This window comes from Siniperca chuatsi, linkage group LG12, assembly GCF_020085105.1.
Source record: "Siniperca chuatsi isolate FFG_IHB_CAS linkage group LG12, ASM2008510v1, whole genome shotgun sequence".
Lineage (NCBI taxonomy): Eukaryota > Metazoa > Chordata > Actinopteri > Centrarchiformes > Sinipercidae > Siniperca > Siniperca chuatsi.
Genome location: NC_058053.1, coordinates 12,054,828 through 12,082,571, shown reverse-complemented (window position 1 = coordinate 12,082,571; position 27,744 = coordinate 12,054,828). Strand labels below are relative to the sequence as shown.

General features: G+C 40.2%; 1 protein-coding gene across 1 annotated transcript in view; it reads left to right on the top strand.

The window, feature by feature from the left end:
* The window catches only part of abca12 (ATP-binding cassette, sub-family A (ABC1), member 12), a 69,834-nt gene that overhangs the window by 41,034 nt on the left and 1,056 nt on the right, over nucleotides 1-27,744 (top strand). The window contains 26 exon segments of the mRNA XM_044216901.1: nucleotides 1,177-1,338; nucleotides 1,572-1,755; nucleotides 2,373-2,591; nucleotides 3,442-3,638; nucleotides 5,124-5,281; nucleotides 6,341-6,574; nucleotides 6,794-6,941; nucleotides 7,495-7,741; nucleotides 9,116-9,205; nucleotides 10,312-10,399; nucleotides 10,546-10,673; nucleotides 11,319-11,406; nucleotides 11,767-11,875; nucleotides 14,238-14,292; nucleotides 15,908-16,085; nucleotides 16,320-16,435; nucleotides 19,222-19,384; nucleotides 19,676-19,929; nucleotides 20,274-20,478; nucleotides 21,193-21,302; nucleotides 22,003-22,153; nucleotides 24,581-24,715; nucleotides 25,336-25,439; nucleotides 25,723-25,815; nucleotides 26,024-26,129; nucleotides 27,306-27,443. Of these exon segments, the coding sequence (XP_044072836.1) occupies nucleotides 1,177-1,338; nucleotides 1,572-1,755; nucleotides 2,373-2,591; nucleotides 3,442-3,638; nucleotides 5,124-5,281; nucleotides 6,341-6,574; nucleotides 6,794-6,941; nucleotides 7,495-7,741; nucleotides 9,116-9,205; nucleotides 10,312-10,399; nucleotides 10,546-10,673; nucleotides 11,319-11,406; nucleotides 11,767-11,875; nucleotides 14,238-14,292; nucleotides 15,908-16,085; nucleotides 16,320-16,435; nucleotides 19,222-19,384; nucleotides 19,676-19,929; nucleotides 20,274-20,478; nucleotides 21,193-21,302; nucleotides 22,003-22,153; nucleotides 24,581-24,715; nucleotides 25,336-25,439; nucleotides 25,723-25,815; nucleotides 26,024-26,129; nucleotides 27,306-27,443 (3,860 nt within the window).

Here is a 27,744-nt window from a genome sequence, read left to right as displayed (position 1 = left end):
ACTTTTGCATGTCAAACAGTGTACCCAGTCTGCTGTTGAAGCTTAATGGCAGTATAGAATTAGCATAACATAAGCATTGCTGACATTTAAACAGTGGTGGATGAAGTATTCAGATCCTTTATTTAAGTAAAAGTACTAATACCACACTGTAAAAATACCCTGTTACATGTTAAAACCCTGCATTGAAACTTAAATAAAAGTATGTAAGTATAATCAGGAAAATGTACTTAAAGTATTAAAAGTACTCAATACAGAAAAATATCCCCTGTGACTGTTATACTATTATATATTATATCATTAGATTATTATTACTCATGCATTAATGTAAAAGCATTTTTAATTAATGATTATTTTCATTATGGATTAAACTGCAGATATTTTTCTCCATTAATCGATTGATTATTTGGTTTGTAAAAATTCTGTAGTGAGAAATAGTGAGAATTCCCATCACAATTGCCCAGAGCCCAAATAAATGTAAATAATTAAAAGGAAAAGCAAATCCTCTCATTTGTGAAGCTGGAACCATGAAGTGTTTTTGTTTAAATAATTACTTAAATGATCAAAATAGTTGCCATTCATTTTCTGTCAATCGACTAATAATTAATTGACTATTCGTTTCAGCTCTACTTGTATATACTTTTGGGTAGTTTCATTTATAACAAAACATCATATTTTATAAGCTCTTCGTATGTTTTTTAATGCAAAAATATTAACTAAAGTAACTATAGCGGTCAAATAAATGTAGTGGAGTAAAAAATGCAATATTTCCCTCTGAAATGTAGTGGCGTAGAAGTATAAAGTAGCAGAAAATAGAAATACTCAAGTAAAGTACAAATACTGTACCTCAAATTGGTACTTAATTACATTCCACCACTGCATTGAAACTTCATGTCTGCACTCTAGCTATATTTGTAAAGTATCAGGAGTGACGGCACCATAATGCTATCATTCTGTGCTGTGATGTTTTTAATTGACGGATAACTCTCAAGTAATTTAAATAAATTTTTGTGTTACATTCATGGTGAATTTAGTGTACTCTTACAGATCATGGTGTTGGCAACCCCTAGTTGAAGCAAATACAGCAGCTTATGAATTGCATTGTAAACTTGTCTCTAAAGAGTGTTTTATGATAATGTGTATTAATTCTTAAATCTTTGGTTCTTTTTTACCCTTCAGGAAAGTACGGCATCCCTTCTCCATGGTACTTCCCCTTCAAAGCCTCCTTCTGGGCCGACCTATGCTGCTGCGTTAAGTCAAACAGAAAGGTGGGCAGAGGACTCCTCTTCACCAACATCATGCAGAAAAACCAGCCTGTCTTCTCCGATGATAAGGGAAAAGGTACAGAAAAAAAATTACATTGCCCTATCCTGCGGCAGATAACAATAAGCAATGCTGTCTCCTCCGGTGTTATGTTTTGACGCAAGAACATGATGTCTTCCCTTTTGTGGTCTGTCATTTTTTTTCTAACCCTGGCACCTCACTACATATATATTTCCTCCTCACTCTTCATTTAATTCCTGTCCCCTGTTAGTTTGATTTACAGGTTGCCTCTGTCTCCATGTTTCTTTCAGGCCGGAGCACTCTTTCCTCTCAGGACGGTGAGGATTTCTCAGAGCTCCCAGTGGGCGTTGCCCTCCTTGGTCTCAGCAAGAACTATGGCAACCGAGTAGCTATTCAAAACCTTAATGTTTCCTTCTATGAGGGCCATGTCACCTCACTGCTTGGTCACAATGGAGCCGGCAAGACCACCACCATGTATGTGTGGCACAATTTTTCTCCTTTTTCACTGTATCAGCATGTCCTAAGATGAATACAAATGCATTTTGACCATTCATATACTGTATGCGCAGTCTTTTAAATTTGATTTGTGCATCCCTTTAATCATCTCAAGGGTCTGCTGCTGACAGGGAGATTGTTTTGTCTAAATCTGGCACAGCAAATGCCTGACGGGTCTTCATCAACTGGAGCACTTACATTTACATTTTAAATGTGACTAATTTTGCTGATGCCCTTATCCAGAGCAACGCACAATGAGTGCAGCAGCAGAATAAAATTCAACAACATTAAAAACAACCAAAACCAAGAAGGAATTTTATGACCTATAACATTCCGCGGACCAACTAATTATAATTTAAGAGGAAAGTGCTGGGGAGAAAGTACAAAAAATAGCAAATGGGACAAAAACAAAGGGCATTTGCAACATTTTATGCCCCAGATAGCAAATATGAGCAAAAGTATATAAAAAACTATATATTTGAATTATATTTGAACTTTTTCCAAATTATGAAACATAAAATAACCAGAATTTTTTTTATAAATCTATCAATTCAGTATTGTCACTCATGTAATAAATGATCATGCCTTGTGCTTAGGTCTCTCCTGACTGGCCTTTTTGCCCCATCTTCGGGCACTATCGAAGTGTATGGCCAAGACATGCAGACCAACATCGATGACGTTCGCAAAGAGCTAGGGGTGTGCATGCAATATGATGTCCTCTTTGACCACATGACCACCAAGGAGCACCTGATGCTGTACGGCCAGATCAAGGCCCCACACTGGTCACGCATGGAACTGCGTGAACAAGTCCGCACGTGAGTGACCAATCATCCAGTACAGGGGCATGCTCAATATCGTAATGCACTCAATCATAATGCACTGCGTTTTAAGATGATGTCAGGTGTTCTGCACGATGTGGCAGTGCCATTTGATATATTTTACAACCTGTTTTGTTCAAAGATGTCATGAAACGGTATCTTTAGCTACGTCAATGGCATGTTCCTCCAATAAAAAGGAAATATGGGTATGGGTTAAGAGAGTTTAACAGTGAATAGTAGCCAGTGCTCAACACCAGTTACTGGTTACACAGGCGAAATAAAGGAAAAATACAAGTAATATTCAGGTTTGGTCATAGTTAAACAGATTTACAGGTATCTCTAGGCCTTGGTGCAAGAATTATAATCTGTCGCAAGGACAAAATAATTGTTACACTTGTTATCCTTGAGATCCGTCAGATACTTCTACAGCCTCGATGGCTGCAGGTTGAGAACATTATTGTTCTCTGAGCATTCTAGGAAAAATTTAGAACAATATTTTTTCCTTATTTCAGGCTCACATTTTCCATAAGAATTTTATAATATTTTATTGCTTTTTGTTTCTTAGTGTCTTCTTGAATACGGTTATGGTAGCATTCTGTGGCATCATTAAGCTATGGGTTGAACCCCCAGTTGCATCATGAGACTCTTTCTGTAGGGTTTCTGCAAGAGTAGCAGTAATAAGCCCGAACCTAAAGGCAAGAAGCTGTACCTCTCCTCTGGTTCCTGTAGTTCAGAAACCCCTGCTGGGTAACTGATGGAACTATAACTCAGTAATGGTTGTAATGCAGATAAAAAGTATGTCACCACAAGCTCCATGTTAAATGCTTTTCACTGACTCCCCTGCCAGGATCCTAGAGGAGACAGGCATGTACGCTCACAGACACAAGCGGGTGGGCAGCCTGTCGGGCGGCATGAAGCGCAAGCTGTCAATCTCCATTGCCTTCATAGGGGGCTCTCGCTTGGTGGTGCTGGATGAACCCACCACAGGAGTCGATCCCTGCTCTAGGCGCAGCATCTGGGACATTGTTATCCAGCATAAGAAAAGTGAGTCTCTCAGACACACACACACAATGAACACTACAAAATATTTCTGTTTCTCCAAACTACAGCTACTGCTACTGGTATTATTACTATTACCATTACTATTACTGCTAACACCTATACAAATAATAATAATAATAATAATAATAATAATAATAATGATAATGATAATAATATGAAGAAGAAGAACAGGAAGAAATAGCAGAAGAAGAAGAAAAGAGAACCTTTTATGTCATGTGGGGTCCCGCAAGGCTCGATACTTGGCGCGACTTTGTTCAGTGACACCCAGTCGTATGTCTTGTTCAGTCCTGAAAATCGTAACAATCGGGATTCCCTGCACTGCTGACTTGCTGCCATCAAAGACAAGATGGCCTCTAACTTCCTGCAACTGAATACTGAGAAAATTGACACACCTTGGACCACTAACAACTAACTTAAAACATTCAGCCAGAAAACTACAAGTTCAGAAATATTAATATAAATCAGAAATATTGCCAGTCAAACCAGTGCTTCCCAAAACCATCATTGAGCAACTTATTCATTCCTTAATTTCCTCTCATCTTGACTACTGCAATTTATTATTTACTTGCCTCAGTTATGCAGCATATATCCATCATAGTCATCCTATCAGACATTGACAATGATGAAGAATAGAATTTTTTTTTATTATTAGTGTAATCCTTCTACAAAGCACATTCTGTAGTGCACACACTTACATGGCACAGACAATCCAAACTCTCGCTCTAGTGTTTTCCTGCTGAAGACGCCTTCACCTCCCTATTTCCTAAGAGGGAAAGGAGTAGTAGAACAGGAAAGTGCTGTGAACCTGGAGCTGGCCCAGGAGGGCTTTCCACTGCTCAGGCTTCTGACTTTAAATTTGGCATATAATTACTCTAAAAGAAATCCAGAAGTATTTTTCTTTAGGCTCTCTTAGGGTAGCAGCAGTAATAGCAGGGAGACTGCTAAATGTCACATAATTGTAGATGTGGAAAATATCCTGTGTAATTGGCCCCGTCTCAGATGTTAGTGAGATTTTGATGCCAGGGGAATCTATTTCAAAATAAACTTTCTGCACTGCTTGCTGTTTGTGTGCCTGTTTCTCTGATGTATGTGCATGACACAGCTTGTGTGTGGATTTTTCTTTGGAATGCCTGGTTTTTGGTTGTTTATTTGGATGTGCGTTGCAAATGTGTGTGTATGTGTGTGTGTGTGTGTCAACAGCTACACAAGGCCAACATGTATTCACTAGGATAGGAAAATAAGGAAAAGATGCCATCTAAATATTGCTTCTGTGTTGTTCTTTCACCTTTCTCAAAACCTTGAAACTCCTACAAAGCTTTACAGACTAGCTTGGCTGATAAATATAAACTAATTGTGTGCATTTCACAGACAATTCCCTTTAGTTTCCATTTGAGTTATAGTTATGGGTTAGAGAATATGTATGCATATACAAATAATGCCAATTGATTTATGTGTTTGTCATCTCAGATCGCACCATCATTATGTCCACCCACCACCTGGATGAGGCTGAAGTACTGAGCGACCGCATCACTTTCCTAGAGAGAGGAGAATTAAAATGCTGCGGATCCCCCTTCTACCTGAAAGACAAGCTGGGCCAGGGCTACAAACTCACTCTCACCAAGAAGGTATTCATCCTCACAGACATCCAGTCACTGTCTTTTTGACTTTGTTTTCCACAATATAAAATTATTACGGAAATCTTGCGTACCATTCTTTAAGCATTCCCTCTGGTCAAATAATCCATGTTTTCCCAGTAGACAATTGGTTCCAGTGCTCCATGTTACCATTTTAGTATAAGTGAATGTTGAGTGATTTTAGGCCACAACCTTTATCATAGAAGAGAGAAAGTAACAGCATATCTCTGATGCATTTTACTCAGACTTTCTATTATCAGTGACACATCTTAAAGCATAAATAGTAACATTTCACAAAACATTATTATGGAGGAGGTGGCCTGTTCATGTGTAAATAAATCCTAGGTTTTATTTCTGCCACATTTGACACTGTTGCACACAATACCTATTGTAATAGTGTGATTTGTATCAGATATATTGAAAAACTGCTAAGTGGGCTAAATCCAACACAAATAATGCTCTGCTGACTGCTGCAAACTGGCTCATACTTTTTCAGCATACTACAGTGTATCTTCAACTGCTTCAGGCTGTATCAAACACCTACTCTATGTAGTGCTCAGTCATTTAAACAACCTAGAGGCAAAAAAAAAAACCCTCAGGCAGTGTCAAACAAAATGCGTTGCCAGTTTCCTAAGTTTATATCACCCTTTAAAGCTCAGCTGGATGACTTATAACTTATTTGGACAATGCATTAATGAAAAACAGTAACAACATTTTATAACTAACGGCGTGTCTGCACAGGAGGCGTAACTGCTCATGCTATATGTGTGTAAAAGGGTCCCAAAGTGTATTTTTAAACTTCAAGTCTATCTAGCCACAGTGTAAGGGTCATTATTCCAAAAGTGGATAATCCTGATGTACTTTTATTACTCAGCATATCATGAAAGTCAGAAATGGCTGATGTTAGCAGGGGCAGAATGGTACACACACAAAAAAGCAACAAATAAATATTTTAACGCACTGGCAGCTGATTTGTAGTTGTGCAAAGTAAATCTGTGTGATCTTAAAAATAAAGCATGTCATAATGTATTTCTGCTTTTCTATCTGCAGATGCAGAACCTAGAATCTGAGCAGATTGACAATGCTGAACTGAAGGCCTTTATTCAAGCTCATGTGTCCGAAGCGCGACTGAAGGAGACCCAGGGGGGCGACCTGGTCTACTCACTGCCCCCCTTCACCTCATCCAACTCCTCCTCATACCGCTCCCTCCTGACCGCACTGGACTCCAACCTGGACGCCCTGCAGCTGGGGGGCTATGGCATCTCTGACACTAGCCTGGAGGAGGTAAGCTCACACACACCCACCCACAAACAACGCAAGTTCACACCGCAGACACAGTGGAGAAAAAGAAAAACAGGCTCAACTGCTGAGGTACGTTTAAATATCCTCTGTATAAACTAGGGGAGCTCCAAAAGTGCTAGTGCTCATAAACTTGATCGTATTGACATGCAAGCATAATCACAAGCTGTAAAATGAAACTGAAACTTAGTTTTTTCCGTGTAGGTGTTCCTCCAGCTGACTCATGGAAACACAGATGATGGGTCTGAGGACGGCCCCCAGTCTATCTCAGAGACGGTTTCTGACACTGGATCCATTGACAGCTTCCCTTCAGACTCCAGTGGAGGCATCTCCAACTTTGGTGACAAGACCAGTGAGTTCACGCACTTTTACCTCACCCGTTCCTTGTTTCGTTGTCCCTACTCATCCCTCCTTCTCTCTTTTCTTCTCTCACCTGCACACATCACATGCAGTAAAAACGATAGCACTGAAAATTGATTATTAAATACTTGTTAAAGTAAAAGGATGCATGTAGGAAAACTTTGCATGAAGTTCATATAATCCCTATGGTAGCATTTATACAATAACTGCTATTTGTGTAGTGACATCAACAGTAGTGTTTACTGTGGTCACCGGTCTGCTGAAACATTCTAGTTTTTTTTTCTATTTTAGATTTTCAATTTTCATACTTAACCTAAAATGTTTGAAGAGCACTTACTCAGGTGACCTAGTTTAGCAACTTTGACAATTGGAACGCTCATCTTGATGGATTGCACTGGCATCTTTTGTGATGCAATCTACCTGCCTAACCTTTAGCTCAGTGTGCCTTAGAGAGGGAAAGCAGACATCATCAAGGCAGTAAGATAGTAAGAAAATAAGTGCATTAGTACAAATCCAGTCTCTATTTCATCTCCCATGTGTTCTAGAGCTTACTGGTTCGCCCATGGTGCGCAGCATGGCCCTGGCCTGGCAGCAGATGACAGCCATACTGATCAAGAGGTTCCACCACAGCCGCAGAGACTGGAAGGGCCTGATCTCCCAGATCCTGCTTCCTATTCTGTTCATAGTGTTTGCTATGGGCCTGGGTTCCATCAAGAGCGACCTGCAACACTATCCTGAGCTGGAGCTCAGCCCTGCGCTTTACAACTTCGAACCAAGCTACTCTTTCTTCAGGTCAGTCCCCATGGCAAAGAAAATACAAGGGAGCACTGGGAGGGGAGTACACAGAAGTCAACAAGGCTAATCAAGGTGTTTTTACAACAAGTTTGGAGCAGTTCAATCGAACTCTAAAGCTTTGCTCTTTTATTTCAATTCATTTGACAAGGTCAGGCCAATGCCTCTGAGACTCAGGTGGCAACAAATAACAAATAACATCAAGACACCTGAAAAGTGGGTCTTGTCCAAGCAAATTTTAAAATAATTTGTCTGAGCAATTCCAGAAAACAACTCCAAACGTCTTTTGGTTTTAATTTATAAACGTGATAAATTATGGCAAAGGCTACAGACAGGAGCAATGTTGTATTGTGGTGCCATGTTCTGGCATTTACAAAAATTATATTGCTTGGCCCAAAGGATGAACTATTGTAAAAGATCAAATTTTGAAACCACAGAGCCGCTAACTGCAACACCCCTGCAACTTTGATGAAGGGTTGATGCATCTTGTCACTTGATTGGCCCATTGAGTTCCTGTCTCACTTGCTATAAAATTAATTTGAAGCTGTAGTTTGTTGAAGGGCAGACGGACCTTAAGGAGAGGGAGCGAGAGAGAATGTGAGGGAAAGAGGTGATTGTGATTAAGACGGCTGAGATGCGAGATCAAAGTGAGAGAGATTAAGAGTGTCAGGAAGTTGCGAGATGTCTTCATTCTTGAGAAGTGCTGTTGTTTGATCAAGGGGATATGTAGCGAGGGAGAAAATGCTGAGGGGCCAATCCATATCAAAGACCGTACGGACTCTCACCCCAGTCCTCTTTAGCTTGATATATAAACGAGATTGAAAAATGATCTTTATTTATTTATTTTTAATGAGATCAATGCTAGGGTTTGGGGGTCGCTGAGAAAGGTTATAGGTAGTTGACGGTCAAAATGCTTCAGTCTTCTCTTATTATAACTCTAGATTGTAGAACTTTATGTACTTTCTCAGGGCACTTTGTTTTCAGACTTGCCTGTATGAACAATGCAAATGTAATGATCTGAATTTTCACAAGTGTACCTGAGTGCGTTTAAAGGCAGGGGAGGGCTCAAATAAAAGAAACCCATGTAAATGTAAAATGGCAAATCAAATGTCCTTACTCTCCTTTTATCTGTCCAGCTCCACACGGTAAGGAGTGTTCTATTAGAATCACTGACTGTGCCCCCAAGGTCATTATATGGACAATGTTGTGAGTTAGTAAATTGCTCTTAAACCACCTTCTCTACAAAGAAAACCTGATAAATACCAACCCTGAATTCTAATTCTTTATAAAACCCCAGCCACCAAGATTGATTTGAATACATCAGTAATAACTAAAACAAAATCTATTGTTCTATCTATTCTGTGTTTTCCTCAGTAATCAAAATCCTGACTCCAGCCACCTGACGGACACCATGATATCATTCCCTGGGATCGATAACGCCTGCCTTGACAAGTCCAGTAACGAGTATGTAATCACATGTCAAATGCTAGCTTTTTCCCCCCTGAAAATGCAAAATTTGTCAGTAATACTCTGGATGACCATGCTCAGTTTCTCTCTGTATTCTACCCTTTTCCACACGTACAGTGTTTTCATATTACACTCATTGTCATTCTTTTCATGCCTCCTCTTTCACCTTGTTTTATTTTACTAGTCTGTCTCCCTCTAATTCCTGCCGCTCTCTCTCTCTGGTCTCTCTCATGTCCCTCCTCTCTATTTTCCTGCTGTTCAGCTCAACGTATGTGGCCGAAAGCCTGCAGCAGGACGATGTGAGAGCATCATTTGTATTCCATAAACACCCTGTGTTTATAGGGGAGATTTTCCCCTTACAGGCACTCAAATCAGTGTTGGCACTCATGAACCAGACCTCGGATGCATTTTAAGAATCTCTGCAAAAAAACAAACAAACCAAGAGAGACAAAAATAGAGAGAGGATGAAAGATCCTTTGGTGCAAGAGGGACTGCATGTTTTGCTCATAATGTCCTAACAACATGACAATGACTGAAAGGGTGCTGAGTGCTGCATTTACATAGTTTACATTTATAGAAAATATACAGTATCGCCTGATGTATGGTTCATTGTTGTCTAATTCATATCTAAAGTAACAAGTGTGCATGTGAGTGTGCAAGTGTTGCAGAGACGTGTGTACTGCTACAATCTCTGTTTGATCTGCACAAAGTGTCCCTGAAAGCGTTTGGCAGAAAACAAAATGTGGGGGAGTTGAACATCAACCCACAATAGCAAATTTCACACAATATGATATTACATCACATATTTAACAGCTTTGAAAACAGTTTTGAACTGATGTCAGAGAAAATATTTACGTCCTGATCTCACAAAAATCATGTAAGCTCACAACTACTGTATGAATGGTTGCAGATTTTGCCATTTTCTTTCTTTATGCCACTATATGTGCACTGGTTTTTAGCATTGATGCAGGCCTTCATATCAACTCCGTTTCAAGATGTGTTCTGGGGTGTGTCTAGGGATAGTCTTGTGGCATTATCACGCACTGCAGACTCCCATCATTTCACTGAACCACCATTTCACTTTGTGAATGTTTCTTTTTAAGGGTCTGCACAAGAAGCTCAAACAAATGGATTTCCAGAGGGAACAGCTCCAAAGCATTTAGTGTCTGTAAATGCACCCATAAGGAACAGGTGAGACTGGGTCACTGTGAAGAGAGTATGTGTGTGTGTGTGAGTGAGTTTTTGTGTTCTCATGCATCTGTGTCTTCCTGTCCTCATGTGCATGATTGTTTGAAAAAGGGCAAGTGTAATGTGTTTGTCTCTTCTGTACACTGCAGATTTGTGACGGGGACAACTTCCAGCCCCCCCATAAGAAAATCCCTTCATCTCAGATTGTGTATAACCTGAGTGGGATCAATGTGGAGAACTACCTGGTGGCCACAGCAAATAACTTTATCAGGAACAGGTGAATGCAACTAGTGTGTACATTTGGTTAATGTAGCCACATTCAGAATTCAGCTCGTGCTTCATTGATAGTTTGCTGTAGTCTGAGTGGTAATCAACACTGATTGCATGAACTATATGAAGTTTCTAGACAATCCAAGTACAATTTTAGAACTACATTTCATGACATTATATCATTTTGATGAGTTGAGATAGTTTGAAAATAATGGATGGGACTCACTTTTTTTCGGCTTTACTAATTCAGAGTAGATTGACCTAAACGAAAAATGTAGTGATTCTCCAAGTGTCCATTTAAGGACTTTATTTCCTTTCCTGGGAAGCTTTAAAGAATTAAAACTGGCAATGTTGCTATTGCAACGAAAGTTTATTGTATACAAAACAACAATGTGCAGAAATGTAATTGATGTTGATTCAAAATTGAATCAGTTTCCCTTGTTGCTCTGCTTAATATGAATGGGATACTAGTAACCTTGTCAATCATGTTAGCCATGCTTTTAATGTTGGAACTGATGCTTTTACCCCAAATGCTTCACATCTGCAGGTGGATATTTGCTTTGATTAAAAGAAAAACACACCTGTGTCACATCTTGTTTCTCAGTGGCATTTGGAGCTCTTTGTTTTGATCGATGTATGTTTGTTTTTTCAGGTATGGTGGCTTTGCTTTTGGCATGCCTCTTCCTCCTGACTTACAAATGGACCTAAGAGTGGTTCCCAAAAACCGTACTCTGTCTAAGGTAACTTTGTCTCCTGCTTCCCTGCTGCCTGTCTCATTATCTCTTTAATCGCTGTACTGATGAGTAGTTGAAAGTTAAAACATCTCTGACATCCTAGCTGAAGTTGTTTGGCTAGAAGATCACTGCATTGTTATACCATCAGTGTCATCATAAATATGCTTTACTGCAGCAATCATGCCGCTATTTTAGTGTGTAAATTTTCTCAGATGATGATATCTGCATTTAGTGTCTCTTTAAAGCCTTGGTTTCAAAACATTGGAAAGTATATTGTAGAGATGTCGTAGACTTACATACCCTGATCTGTAGCGGTGTGAGTGATGGTTTCTATGCATGTCTGTGTTTGTGCTTGCATGTATTTAGGTCTGGTTCAACCCTGAGGGCCACCACACAATGCCAGCATACTTAAACAGCCTCAACAACTTCATCCTACGCTCCAATCTTCCATTGGACAAGGATCCACGTAAATATGGTAAGATGGATTTGGCACTGAAAAAAAAAGTAAAATGTAAAACTTCAGTGACAGGACAAAGGACACAGTCTGAGATTTCAGTTTAATAGATCAGTGATTCTATACATACAAAGGCAATGACAGTAAATATCACTGCTATCTAATTTTTTGCTCCATGGTAATATACACTTGTTGCTGTTTACTCATATTTTGCAATAGTTAGTGATTTTAGAAAAGATCTATGCTTATTATTTTCAGTGGGACTGTCCATTCATGCAGACACAACACTCCCTGATTATTGTAAGATAAGCTAAGGTTTGAAATTGGACATGATTGAGATTGTACAAAGAAATATATCTATCTAGGAAGGTGCTACTGATACACCCAGTGCATTTTGTATATAAAGAGAGCTGTAAACAGTGTGTTTACTCATGGTTCATTTCACTGGATTAAAGCCAGGGGGTGCTGTGTGTCCTTAGACTCACATCACTATGCATGGTGAATACTGATGAGTGCTGCTCACTGGGGAGCTATGCTAAAGAGAACGAGGCTGGCCCACGTTTTCAGCACTGTTTCAGTATCACCCTGACCATCTGCCTGCCGGCAGGAGTACACAAACATGCACACACACTCACACACACACGCGAAGAAATGCTCATAAAAACATACAGAGCATGCACAGAAGTGCATACACACACATTTCTTTCCCATTGGATGATAAAAGTCCTCGAGGGTAGAGTGTAATCAATTAAATGTTACCTGCAAACTCACAGCGATGGGGGGGGGGGGTACTTTTCAAGGTGATGGCTTAACACCACCGCTGTCCACACTAGAAATGCTGATCACTCCCACCTACAACAATGTTTTGTATTGAAAGTCTGTCTGCCCCATCCCCCAGAGAAAATATACAGTTACTCAACTGTTTAGTAATCCAACTTTAGAAGACATGAACTGTAAAGAAACCTTAAAAACAGCCTCAGCTTAAAGGGACAGTTCACCCCAAAATCAAAAATACATATTTTTCCTCTTACCTGTAGTGCTATCTATCAATCTAGATTATTTTGGTGTGAGTTGCTGAGTTTTGGAGATATCGGCCGTAGAGACATCTGCATTTTCTAAATATAATGGGACTATATGACACTCGGCTTGTGGTGCTCAAAGTGGCAAAAAAATGTGAATAACTCAACCCGGTTACTCAAGATAATCCACAAATTTGTTGTGAGCAGTTTCATGTAGGAATTATAAGTAGAAAGAAAATAGTTCCTACATGAAACTGCTCACAACAAATTTGTGGATTATCTTGTGTAACCGGGTCATGATTTCTGGAAAGAGATATTGCTGTTGAGTTTTTCAAATGTATTTCTTTGCGCTTTGAGCACCACAAGCTAAGTGCCATATAGTCCCATCATATTAAAAAAATGCAGACATCTCTATGGTCGATATCTCCAAAACTCTGTAACTCACACCAAAACAATCTAGATGGATAAATAGCACTACAGGTAAGAGGAAAAATATGTATTTTTGATTTGGGGGTGAACTGTCCCTTTAAGGCAGTGAGAACTAAAATGTTCTAAAAATGTAATAGATCAACCCATTTTTATAATTTAGTCGATTAATCTATTAGTAGATCAAAAGAAAAAATCAGCAACAACTTTAATAATCAGTTCATTGTTTAAGTATTTTTTAAAGCAAAAGTGGCAGAAATTCACTGGTTCCAGCTTCTCAAATGTGAATATTTTGTGGTTTCCTTAGCCCTCTATGATTGGTTGGTTTCGGACTGTTGGTCAGACAAAATGAGTAATTTGGATAAAAAATTGTGATGGGAAGTTTTCACTTTTTTTACATTTTTCAGACCAAATAATTTATTGATTATGAAATCGGCAGATTAATTGATAATGAATGTAATTGTTAGTTGCAGCTGTAGTCGTTCCCATTGGAAAAGATACAAATCAGTTCTGAGAACATCTGACTTCAGAGCACTAGTGATGTAGTGTTATTGATTACAGATCAGATTTGGGTTAGTTGATAGAACCCATCAATTCCACCAAAGTGCCCTGGAGCAAGGCACTGAGCCTCCAACCTGCTCCAGGGCTGTTGTGCTTTGGGTCAACTCACACTCTCCTATATCAGGAAATGTAAGCAGAGACATGTAGGGTAGCAGTTCATGTCTGTGAGCATCTAGGAGACCCTGAAAAAATGATAAAGAAAATTCAATTTCCTTTGTGTGCTCTAGCAAATGAAATCATCTTGCACTATATTTTTCAATTGACTGTGTCCCAGGCTAAGAGAATATCATTGCTCATTTGGTTCCTGTGCTGAAAAATAGCCCATATGCTGTTGTTTTTCTATTGCTAACATAATACTCTGTTTCTTTCTATTACAGCCATATCAGTTTCCAGTCACCCCTATTTCGGCCGGCCGGATGATGAAGATGCAGTGTAAGGACTACACTTTAAATTCTTTCTTCTGCTGAATTGACTGTCATTATTCAACAATATCAATGGCTGCACTTGCAAAACAAGATTCTAATTAGCATTCTAATTGGTGAAAATATCCCCAAAACTAGTCAAGTCATGATGATGGCTGTTTGGCTGAGCCCAAGATAAATTATGGAAGCATCCTACTTTTCAATTCAGGACATCAAAGTCAGGGTGGACTCAGGGCAGGGAGGTACATGACAGCCGTATTTACCCATATTTGATTTTCTAAATGGATTTCCCTGAGCTTGCACTATTGATCAGAGTCCCAATATAATGAGTGTTTACCCTGAAGGTGGCACAAAGGTGGATTGATTCTACCCCACTTCCCAAAATGAGTTTATTTAAAATACTCCACATTCTGCTTTAGAGACCCAGACTGCCGAATGAGTGCTTGTGTGTGTGTTCTTGCATGTATGTATACAAATGTGTGTGTGTTCCAGAGGATCAAATCAAATAAATCACTCCAAGAGTGGGTTGAGCTGAAGCTGTGGCCTCACAAAGGTCTGTCCTCTCAGAGCTTTATTAGCACTAACCATTTATCTGTGTTTACTGCCCTTCAGTTTCTTCACACTTCTTTATGTGTATAGCATTTACGTAGAATATCATCCTCCTTCCTGCTTCCACACTTGATGTATTGATTTGGCCTGAGTCATGTTAAAGATACAACAGGCTTATTACTTCAAATGTCTTGATTCTCACAGTAGCTTTCTTCTAAATTCTACGGCTATCTTGGCCATACTGCTAACCAGCCTCAGTAGCTGCTGCTGCTGATTATCCTCTATAGTTAGTGCTGCCCTAAAACACCCACCGCATGTCCCTGCTATTCTATCTCCTTCCCACTCGGTCACTCTACTAGCTTCATCCTCATCCTCTTTTTCAGCCTCATGCAGCTTATTCTGTTTGGCTGGTGGTGTTGTAGCCCCGGCCAGAGGAGAGAGATAACAGTACTACAGTAGAATGCAGGGTAGGAGAGAGAGCATGAGAGATGAGCAGGTAGTGGCATTGCGAAGGTTTGAATGAGCGCACTGGGTTGAAGAGTAACTGAGGGATCAAAGCCTCAGCTGATTGCCTGGGGTCTAGTCTGGACAAAAGGCTCTGCAGCCTCACAGCAGCACCACTGGCTTACTGACTATACAGCAATAGCAATGTGAAGTTGTTCTCTACATGAAGCCATCTGTTTCTTTTGCAGTTATTATCTTGTCAGAGGCAAGCCACAAGCATCTCTTTTAACAAAGCTGTTGTGCTGTTATTAATGGCATTCTATTTATTGTGAGCCATTTCAATAGTTCAAATGAGTCAGTTCACAGCAGGGAACGATATGATAGCTTTAAAATGGGCCATTGTTTTCAGAAAAGAATGACATCAGGTTGCCTTTAAACCTTTTACCTTTTTAGAACACTATACAGAAAAAAGTTACAACTAAAGGAATACATCACAATTGTTTACCATCTAGGAATATAATGGGCATTAATAGAGTTGATGTGGTTGAATGATAATTCACAAATTCCGTACATGACTTAATGACATCAGTGTTGTCACTGACATCTGAATAATCCTATTTTTTTTCTCACAGTGTCCAGGGAATGCTCCAGATCCTAGTGGCTATGTGTGTGATGACGGGTTATTCAATCACAACAGCCAGCTTCGCCATCTATGAAGTCAACGAGCACCACAGCGGCTCCAAGAGGCTCCAGCACATCGCTGGCATCAGCGAGCCCTTCTACTGGGCTGTGAACTTCTTTTATGACATGGTAACACCTTCTAATCACCTAACAGGAGACCCAAATGAACGCCTCACTAATCTGGTTACATACCGTCGAACCCTTGTGTGTCAAAATCATGCTCAATAAAAGCAAAAGCAAACATATGTATGATGTCTATTAAATTGGGACGATATCCAGACTTAATTAATAACATATTAATTCATTTTTCAATTAAATGACATGCCTTCATGTTGCTGCATCATGTCCCATCTTTTTCCACAGGTTATCTATCTGATCCCTGTGACCTTGACTGTTATTGTGATCGCAGCCTTCCAGATTCCAGCATTCACAGATCAGCAAAATTTGGGTGCTGTCACCCTGCTGCTGGTGCTCTTTGGGTGAGTCATTTGGCCTCACAACATCTGTGTATGTTGTGCAGTCTAATAAAGTGTTCACTGGGATTTTAGGGGGTTGATTTACTACTGAAAAATGATGCCATTGTTGGTCTTGTGGCTTGTTTTGTTCATGACATTGTTGACCAAAAGGGATTTGACAATGAATCAGGCCATCATGAGGATGAAAAATCCATAGTTAAAGGAAAACTATGTTTTATTAATTAAAACAATTCATTAATAAACAATTAATTTTATTAATCTTCAGTTTTATTTCTGTAGCTCCAGCGATCTGTTCAGTTAGTTATGTTAACATTGTACTCACCAAGTGCTAAGATCTCAAAACACTGCGACAGCACTAAAAATGGGTACAATGGTCTTTTTCAACCCCCCTCTCTTTCCCCATCCTGGGTGGCACATGGGTAAGAAAACAAGAAGAAAAAAGTAAGAGCAGAACTACACACAAAACAAAACAAAAAAACTAAGGAAAAGCATCAGTCATAAGTACATATATATTTATATACAATCACACAAGGGACCAATGACAAGGGAGGGGAGACTTTAAGGACTGCAGGAGCAAAGAAGCACTCTTTTCAGTCATGCAGCTAATGGCTGCTGTAATGTACATGGAGAGACAATGGTATTATGCATGTGTGCTTATCTATTTAATACTTTATGTTCAGTACTATAGATGTATGCAGTTGCTGATGATTTGCATAAGGATACAGACATGTCCTGATATATTCGACTTGCCCCCCAGTATTGACAAAATATAAATTTGATTCCAAAATTGGGTCCAATGGGGCAACAAACAAAGCGGTGATACAATTATACAGATTGAAATAAGCTGACAGTTGAGCTACCACTTTATTTGGTGTTAAAAACTGAAAGTGGGTGCATCCATAATGTCGGTAATAATCCCAATAGCACAACTACTGCAAGTAGGTCAAAGTTGAATCAGTAAGTTGGTCTGTAAACTGATGGATTCAATTTATTTGACTAACCTGGGGATTTGTTTTCAACCTGTATGATCATCTGACTGCTTGTGTTTGTTGCCCCAGTGGACATGTTTTCAGTGGTGCTGTGTTCCAAGATCTCAGCAACTACTTTGTTGAATAAACTTTTATCATAACTGATAGAACTGATAACCCAAGTTGTAATAATCAGTAGTTTTCCTTTAAGAAGCAAGTTCACCACAAGATGCAAACCCTTAGTAAGCAACAATCAACTTTACCGGAGTGATGGAATGATGAAAATATGGTGTGTACAAAATATGATGTATCCAACATCTTGTCTACTCAGATTTAAGCAAATGCATCAAAACTCAGTTGATGAAGCTTCACTGCAGTAGGACAATGATCCTTGCCATATACAAAAACATCAACTTCAACAAGAAGTTTTTTATGGCCAAACGGTAGAATGTTCTTGGCCAGTATTGTTAATCACCTGACCTCAGTCGAACTGACCATGTGTTTCTTGCAAAGGATTTGCCAAAGTAATTTAATCAATAAAAGGTTTCTGAATTTTCAAAAGCATGTCCTCACATACACACTGTGTTTTCTAGCCTCTGCTGCATGTTACTTTGTGTGCCACCAGGTTGGATTTACAGCACTGAGCATAAGGAGGCTGCTCAAACACAGCTCAATTTTTCAGAATTGCTTGCAAAGACAGATGGTGGTAGGAATGAAAGGCTGATAGAAAAATCGCTACCAACATGTTTATCCTGTTCAAGCCAAAGATGCTAGAGGAAGGGGGGTGTAACAGGGCAATATGGCAATACTGACTTTGGTGTTAGAATGACTAGCTAGCTATCACCTCGAAATACCGAGGTTTTAAAATCAGTCTGACACCAAGATTTTGATTTTTGGAAAGGTGTCAAGCCAATGTCATGCCATGTTTCCTGCATCTGGATTACTGAGATTATTTACATCATTCCCCAACTGTAGCAGAAGCTTGATCTCCTATGTTTCCTGTTGCTGTCGCAGGCCTTGTCCTGAGCCCTAGATCTTAGGAGGCCAAGTCAGCACTCTGCTTCTCATTTATCAGACAGATGTCTCCCTCCCAAGCAATGAATAATCACAGCGTCCATCTGTCAGGCTGCACCCACCTGGTCTGGTCCGCAGCCTTCTTGCTTCTGTTCCTTGTCATGGCTTGGCACCCGCAGTCTGCCTACCAAGCACCTTATTTTGGGCATGGCACGCAGATGCTTTGTCTCTGTCTGGCTCTATCTGTTTGTGTCTGTGTCTTTCTTTTCCCATGCTACTTTCTTCTTCTTCTTCTCCTTCTTCTTCTTCTTCTTCTTCTTCTTTATTTTTCTCCCTCCTCTGTGTCTCGCTGACCCAGACACCCCAATCAAATGAACAAGCAGATTATGTGAGAGAAAAGAGAACAAAAAAAGGAAAAGGATGTTCTGCCACCAGGGGAATAAAGGGAGAAGTAATTTATCTTCCTCTCTTTTGGCATCATGACTGAATGTTTACCCTCCTCATGGTGTGGTATTTTTTCTCCTTCCCTTTTCAGTATTCTTTCTTTGGTGCCTATTTTCATCAGGCTCACAGCTGCTCTGTTTAGCCTGAACCACTTCAGTTACAAAGTCATGTCATTTCAGAAGGTGCATTTGTGAGGAGGACTGTATAAACTTTCCATATCCACTTTGTGTGTTTGTCTTTGTGGGTTTTCTGTATTTGGAACCAACCCAGCCAGATCACAGCAAGGCTATTTTAAGGCGCATGTGTGGAGTTATTTTTTCTTGATGCTGTGTTTAAAGTTTCCTGTCATTGTCAATTCCTCAGGTTTGCTACCTTCCCATGGATGTATCTGTTATCAGGCGTCTTCAAGGATGCAGAGATGGCTTTCATCACCTATGTGTGCATCAACCTCTTCATCAGTCTGAACACCATCATGACCACCTCCATTCTATACTTTCTGGGTCAAATTTCAATGCGCAACCCTGAGGTCAGCATAAACTGAGTCCAGATGCCTTTTGATGCAACTGAATAGCTCTGAAGTAGTTAAATGCACACTTAAATGTATGACTTTTCATTACTTCTGAATGAAACCCAACCAGTCCCTGTAGCTGTAGTGATATAGAGTTTCAGAGGAGTGAGAAGGGCAATCATGCCGCACATATCCAGTGACAGGGAAGTGAAGATTACAATTCAGGATGAGCTCTCAGGTCACCTTTGACTCAGTTTTATACCTTCACCCCCCTCTCAATGTCTTCTGTTCTGTCCTTCCCTCCTGCAGGTCATCCAGGGTATCTTCAAGAAGCTGAGCCACGCCTTCCTCATCTTCCCCCAGTTCAACTTTGGGAACGGGATGATTCAGCTGGCCAGGATGAACATAGAGGTCCAGATCCTCAGCGGCTACGGCATTGACACCTATCAGAACCCATTCTCCACAGATGCCCTTGGCTGGATGTTCATCTCCTCCTTCATCCAAGGCCTGGTCTTCTTTAGCCTGCGCCTCCTGCTCAACAAGTCTCTCATGCGCAAAGTCAGGTGAGGAAAACGGAAGCCAGAAACGGCATGGTGATGCCGTGAATGATCATGAACTCCTGTGTTACACATCCAGCCTTGTAATCAAATTGAGAATATTCTGTATGTACAGAATGTGGAATTGAGATGAATTGCAATTGGTTTTCTCCTGGACATTAGCAGTTGAATATGCATGAGTCCATTTAAGTAATTAAAGAAAACACAAAAAAGTTAAATTACTCAAAAATATCAGAAGCCTGAAGTTTCAGTCAATCACAGATTAAATGGGGCATTGTCTGTGTCTCTGCCAGTTACTCACATTAACTTCAACACCTAGTAGTTAAAAAAAATTACTCTTTCCTTTACAGTCATCTTATTTGGGGCAGAAAGACTGTGCCCAAGGTGGCTTGTGAGGATGAGGATGACGATGTGGCGGCTGAGCACCTTCGTGTGTCCAGTGGAGCAGCCAGCTCAGACATACTGCAGGTCAATCAGCTCACTAAAGTCTATCAACACCTCAAGAAGAAGGTCTATGCTGTCAAGAGGCTCTCTGTGGGCATCCCTGCGGGAGAGGTAAGCCCAAGCCTTTACTCATAGTCGGAATATGAATTACTAATACAAATGAAATCAGTCCAAGTCAGTAGGATCATGTAGATAGGTACTGTTCATTTTGTGCAACGGAGTAGTGAAGGTTTAACTTAAGTTACAGCTCACTGTTGGTGTTTTGAAACTCAACACAGTTCACAGAGTTTCAGTTTTCAGAGTTGGAAGCAGTATTGGCTGCTATAACAAAATCAGGAGGTGTATATTTACATACAAAACCAAAAAACTCTATCTCAAAGCCTATATTCTAACTGATTTCATACTAGTCTTTAAGATGAACAATATCCACATCCTTGTAGGCCACCTTCATTCTTCAGATAACAGATCAATCTGAATCCATGCTTTTACTGTCAGTAAAATTGCGTTTAGTTCGACTATGCCTCTGCAGTACTGGAAACGATGCTAAACAGCACATCACATAAATCACCAGGTGGATTTGTCTATAGGAAATACAACTGTTATGCCAGGAATAAATACATATAGTTTGCTGATGTCCAAAATTACTTAAAATCACATCCCTCTGCATGATGGCTGGTTGTAGGAAGGATACTCACCAAGTGTTTCTGTGTTTGTACATCTGAATATTGGCCATTATATCTATGTAATCTTTTAAAAAGCCCGTCGTAGTATTATAGCATTATAAAATGGACAAATGCTTACTAAGCAATGAGTATTTGCTTGCAGTGCTTTGGTCTGCTGGGAGTGAACGGAGCAGGAAAAACTACCACCTTCAAGATGCTGACTGGAGATGTTAGCCCCACTGATGGCACAGCACAGATTAGGGACTGGGATGGGTAAGCTGTTCATGAATGTATTTGTTCATCGTCAAGCACATACATTCTCTGTTTCTGCAAGAGCTTACCTTGTACAGTAAAAACAAAACAAAACAGATTTTCTAAAAACAGAATTTAATTATATTTTTATTGGTTAAAGTTAGCTTTATGGTAACTGGCTGCCGGCCATATTTACCCTCTTTCTTTTCCTTCTGTTTATACTTTATATACTGCGTGCCCATTCCTAAACACATCAGATATTTATATACTTAAAATATATTCCTACAAACTGAAGATGATTCATGAGAATCACTATAGAGGACACGACAGAAGCAAACCCATCACAGGACAAAGCTTTGATTTTATTTTTACAAGTGCTCAAGCTGCACTGTCTAATGAAACTGAGCTAGATTAAATTTGCATAACACAAATATCCACAAATGAGAGAAGTTATTCCCAAAATTTGAATGTAAATGGTTTGGGATTTAGCAAGTAGCAGCTGTATCTTCTCTCTTCTGTATCTATACAGGTATAAACCACCACTGTACTCAGTCTAGCTCCCTGTTACAGCTCTGCTGTTAAATTGTTTGGTGGGTATTCCCAGCACAGCAAACTACAAACAGCAGGGCCAATGGAACACCCAACATGTCCATCTGCCCTACGCCATGTGGTGGATGCCAATTAAGAGAATATGTCTTTGCTTTGTCTTTTTCCACCCCAGGCAATTGGTAGACATCATGGAGTGTCGTAACAAGGGAATCAACATCGGCTATTGTCCCCAGGTGGATGCACTGGACGATCTGCTCACTGGAGAAGAGCACTTGTACTTCTACGCTCGCATACGAGGCATCTCAAAGAGGGAGATAGATGCGGTAAGGAAGAGCTGCAGACTCGGTGCTGCTTTTCAAAGCTCCGGGTAGTGACAACACCATCCACAAAATGACATGGGATCTGATATAAATTCAAACGTGCACTTCCACTGCAGGACTAGTAACAGTTGATGCTTCCATGCATACTGAATCAGAGGGTGTGAAGTGTTGAGTGATGTGTGTTGAAAGCCGTACTATCTGGGGCAAAATGGAAAAGCTTTTGTTGTCAGCTCGTGCAGTCCAAACTTCAGAATTAAGCTGATGCTGTATGCTTCGCTGCAGACAAATTTACATTTAAACGATACTTTGATGAAGAGAGGATCTCATTTGACATGTCACTTTCGCCCCATTCTTCCCATTTATCTTTCTGAGAACTAATCAGTCTTGTTTCTGTGCTGATTACTGAGTGTGCCTGTCTTTTGTTGCTGCTGCTACAGAGCAACCAATCAACAGATGTGATTTTTGATTTTCCATCTTGATTTTTTTTCCAAAAAGAAACAGAAAAGAAACAGCTCTGAGGTGTGCGGAAAAACATCAGAGCGTCGGTGTAGAAAACATCATGACAAATCGAAATTGTATGCAGTAAAACATCTATCTATGTTTGTCTCTCTCTCTCCCTCTATGTTATTTTACAACTTAGGATGCAGAAGCACAAAACATTGATTGTCTCTGACAATGTCAGTCATGTTAAAAACAGAATAACACACACACACATTAGCAAGTACGCACATAGACACACAGACACATACGTAGTTACACAGACAGTAAAGCACATAAATGGATCTGTCTGGTTCTAATCGCCATCGCTGCTGTTGTTACAGCTCCTCTTCTCTGGTCAGGGTAGTGACAACAGTGGTTATAATGGCCACAGCATCGGAGTCGGGCTAATTCACAAAGATGAGGTTATATATAGAGTTCCTCTTATGTTGTCTCCCACTGACAGTTCCCTGGCTGTGGATAATGAGACAAGCCTTAATGGGGTCATTTCGCATTGACATGGTTTTGTCAGGCTTAATGAGCTGTTACATCAAAGGTGATAGAAAGAGAGCTTTTATGAGAGAACATAAAAAAACAACATATTTTGATCAGTCAGATATATGCTGTGTGCTATGTTGCCAGTGTTAATCATTCAAATTTAGTTGCTGATACTGGGTATTTGTCTAAAGTATGTAATGTCCTACACTGTGTTCTAATAACCCGGGTCAGTGAACTCAGAATCATACAGAAAAATCAACACTAAAGGCAAATCCTCTTACAGAGAAAAGCAGAGAAAGTTATCTATTCCATTGGTTTGCTTCATTGATTTAGTTTCCAAACTTGCCAACTGATGGGAAAAAGGCTGAAGCGTACTGATGGCAAATCACCTCAAGCTATTTGAAAATGAACTGGTATTTACAGCACACTATTTCATGTGATTAATATAGGCAAGCATAGAGATTTGGAAGTGACTGAAATGGTTATTTCTGCATTCGATGTGGTTTAACACACAGGATAAATTTATATGCACCAAGTAGATTGTGCTGTGTCAGTTCCTGTTCTCTAAAGCTGAAGCCCCAGGACAGCATGGAGTTTAGATAGAATAAAGTCACCAAGTATCAAGTCATCATTGTTGTACAAACAAAATTAAATATGCATAATATAGGCTGCCCTTTGCCCTCAGAAAACCTTTCTGTAAATTCAAATTCTCCTACTGTGATTGGATCCTGAATTGTGTGTAGTGGGATATTGGACCTTTTCTCCAGAGAGAGGGTCTCTGGTTGATGGATGAAAGTGGAAAATCAACTTCCTGTAAAGGTCTGCTGGAGCCACAAATGGGGGTTGACTTTATCCTCGTGTGCATGAAACTACTGAGCAACATATTGGTCTATGAAATTGTCTCATATTCCTTTATGGTCATTGAGCAATGTATAGCAATCATTAAACGTATTGACTCCCAGTGTATGACTGCATTTAAAAATTTTCTACAATGATAGCAGTTTGCAGCAGAGATGGGTTGGAGGTTTCCGTTGCTTTCCTTCAGATATAAACCTATTTGGAAGAAGACAAAGCAAATGTTATTACCTTAAATTACTATTGTTTTATATAATTTACAGTTTGTCATTCTTACACCAGATCATGTCTTTGCATGTTAGCAATGCATACAAGTGGTTTTGGTGTGTTTATGTCACAGAGATTCATCAGCTTTGTGGTATTTCTCAACTAGCATCTAACAAGATGTTTAAAGGTGGCTGTCCATGCAATAATTAATAATTGATTTGATGCCTTGATATTGCTTTGAAAACTCACATGTAAAAGTGGTTACTGTCTTGTCACTTTAAAAGGTAAAATGTACTACTAATTGGCATTTAAGTTAAACATTACTCATATCTTCATATGGTGTTTGTTATTTTGTTCATCCACTGTATAATCCCCTGTATGTTTCCTTTAAAGGTGGTGAACTACCTACTGAAGAGGCTGGAGCTGAACTACCACAGAAACATCATTACTGGTGGTTACAGTTGTGGCACCCGCAGGAAGCTCTCCACTGCGCTGGCTCTCATCGGACATCCGCAAATCCTGCTCCTGGTGAGGACACACCTGTTTACACCGCTGTAGCTGCCCATTTAATTGCGTAACTGGCCACCAGACAACAAATATTAAACTAACTATACACTACTATTCCTCCTGAAAGGGTCTTTGAAGTAAAGTAGATATTGATCCCCTAGACTTGACAGATCTCATGTAGTTAATTAGTCTGCTACCTCAGGCTTACCCAAGGGTGGCCTTCCCTGTAACTTTTAACTTTGTTTCTACCTTATGTCTCTATCAAATCCTCGCTTCACTTCCTCTCTTTCCTTCCTTCTGTCCTCAACTCTCTCCTTCCATTTTGTTTCCTTTGTGTGTCTTCTTAATTTCCCCATCCCCTCTTAAATTTTCCATCTGCCTCTTGTCATCATTTCTTCCCTGACCTTCCCCTCTGTAACACTGGGCCTCCCATCTCCCTTCCTATTTTGCAATTATGCATTTGTGTTTACTCTTTCTTATTCGCCCTGCCCTCCAACTGTATGCACTGCACACTGTTTGCAACACACTGCCTTCCTCAATTAACTCCCTGTTTTCCCTTGATCTCTCTACCTTGATTTCAACCGTTCTCTCTTTCTTTCGCACATCCTGCTATGCTCTTCTCATTCCTCCTCTCTCCACAGGATGAGCCAAGCTCCGGCATGGACCCTCGCACCAAGCGTCACCTGTGGAAAATCATCTCTGAGGAAGTGAAAGGAAAATGTGCCGTGGTCCTCACCTCTCACAGGTTAGAAGCGTGTCACATGCACACACCTGCTGCAGTCCATTTACACTGACCATATTCTGCTGGTTGTCTATCAACAAAAAGCCTTGGATATCACAGAAAAACATTTGACAAGTGTGTTGCTAAATTCCAGTATTTTGAATACATAAATTGTTAGGTGGGCTTTCCCCCCCACAATATACTGTAGATAACAACTAGGATGTGGCGGCAGGCATGGCTAAATACCGTATGCTCAAAGGGTCCAAGTGTGACGATTTTTCTTTCTCTGTTTGTCTCCATATCTCAGCATGGAGGAATGTGAGGCACTGTGCAGCCGTCTTGCCATCATGGTGAAAGGTCAGTTCCGGTGCCTGGGCTCCCTGCAGCACATTAAGAACAGGTTAGTGACCTCTGCTCACTCTCCAGTCCAGCCATTACTGCTCCCTACTGCCCCCACAGCCTCCTATTCTTCCCTCTCTGTGGTCCTTTGTACAACTGAATGCTCAATTTTACTTGTAAGAACAGTGTATTCTTGCCCTGCACCACCTCGAGCCCATTCCTCATGTAATAACAGTGTTTTGTTCGTTTTTGTTCGCTCCTTTGTGCAGGTTCGGCAGCGGGTTCACTGTGAAGATGTACTTGGCCAAGGCCTCCTGTGACACAGAGGCAATCACTGGCTTCATGCAGCGCCGATTCCCCAGCACGTATCTCAAGGTGAGCTTTGCCAGCTATCCAAAGTAGTCAAGAGTACTTGGTGGAGAAGAGAGAAATGACTAAGTACACATTGCAGTGGCATGTTGCAATACATTTGGTGAAGTAGTTGTATGTATGAATCTTTTTTGTTAAAAAGTCTAAGGAGCATTCATTTATGATATTCAAATCCTACCATATGTGTCCTCACATTAGCTGGCTGCTGTTCATAGCTTTAAAGCAGCATTAAATCGATCTTTTTTGCCACTTGGGGGTAGTGGAACAAGCTGAGGTTATTACCTTATAAAGTTGTTGGCAATCAGTTACCTATTTACACAGCAGACACAGAGCAACATTAGCACTAATTTGGATATGTGTTTCTGTCCACTTGACAAATGTTGTCATAAAGTTCAATATTGACTCCTCTTTTAGCTCTGTTTTGTTCTTCACCAACTCCTGAGGGAAATATCTGGCTCTTGAGCAGCTAAACACCCCACCATGTTTATAAGCTAGTTGCTAATTTTGTCTTTCACTTGTTTTTGCTTTGGGCAGGTTGTGTACAGTGAGTTTATTAGAGGTTTTGATGAGAACAGCTGCCTGCTGCAGCTAGAAACGAGGTTGATGGTGGTGGTGAGAGTGAACCAAAACAACAAAGTTGTGGGCTGTGAAACCAAAATAATGACCTGAAAGATGCTAAAAATAAAAACTCTGTAGAGCTGAGGGAAACTGCATAGTTGGGTGATAATTATCTGCGTATTTGTCACTGTCATTGACCCCTTTCACATTACACAATCATTTGATCCATTATTAATATGATAATATTGATGAATGCAGCTTTAAATAATCCATATTAAATTAACTATGTATTATTGAAATTTTTACCTTACTAACCATGTGGACATTTTCTTTATCAAAATTGCCTGACTTAATTAAAAATAGAAAGCAAGTCATTACATAAGGAGCTGCTGTGTTCCAGGTATTAGTCTGGCCCAACCCTGAAATTCAGTATCTATAAAGTATATAGACAAACGAAGAGTGTAGACCCCCGGCTGGGAATTTTATTTTGTTGATATGTGTGATGTTTAGTTTGCTCAGTTTGGTATAAACAGCTTTTCACTGTATTTTACAGAATTTTTTTACACAGAGACCATATTTCAGAATATTTAACCTTCTACTTGTCCGTTCTTTCCCAAAACACAGGACCAGCACTCCACTATGGTGGAGTACCACATACCTGTTGCTCCAGGAGGGGTGGCTGACATCTTCGACCAGCTCGAGTCCAACAAGAATGCTCTGCAGATCAAACACTTCGCTGTGAGCCAGACCACACTGGATGAGGTGAGAAAAAAAGGCAGGACATAAACAGAGAGAGAGGGAGAACTACTGTGAGAGGTTTTGTAGGGGTGGGTAGATGGTAGCGAGGGACAGAAAAAAAGGAGATGAGAGAAGGAGAGAGAGGGTGGGAGGGGAAGCAGGGACAGAAGAAAGCTGAGTGGGAGTGAAAGCGTGAGTTGAGAAAGTTTAAAAGAGGCAGAGGGAATCTGACAGAGGGTATGCCTGAGGGAAAATAAATGGAATATGAGTTAGGGAGAGAATCCATGAGCTTTATATGCAGCCAGTGCTGATATTCTTCAACCAC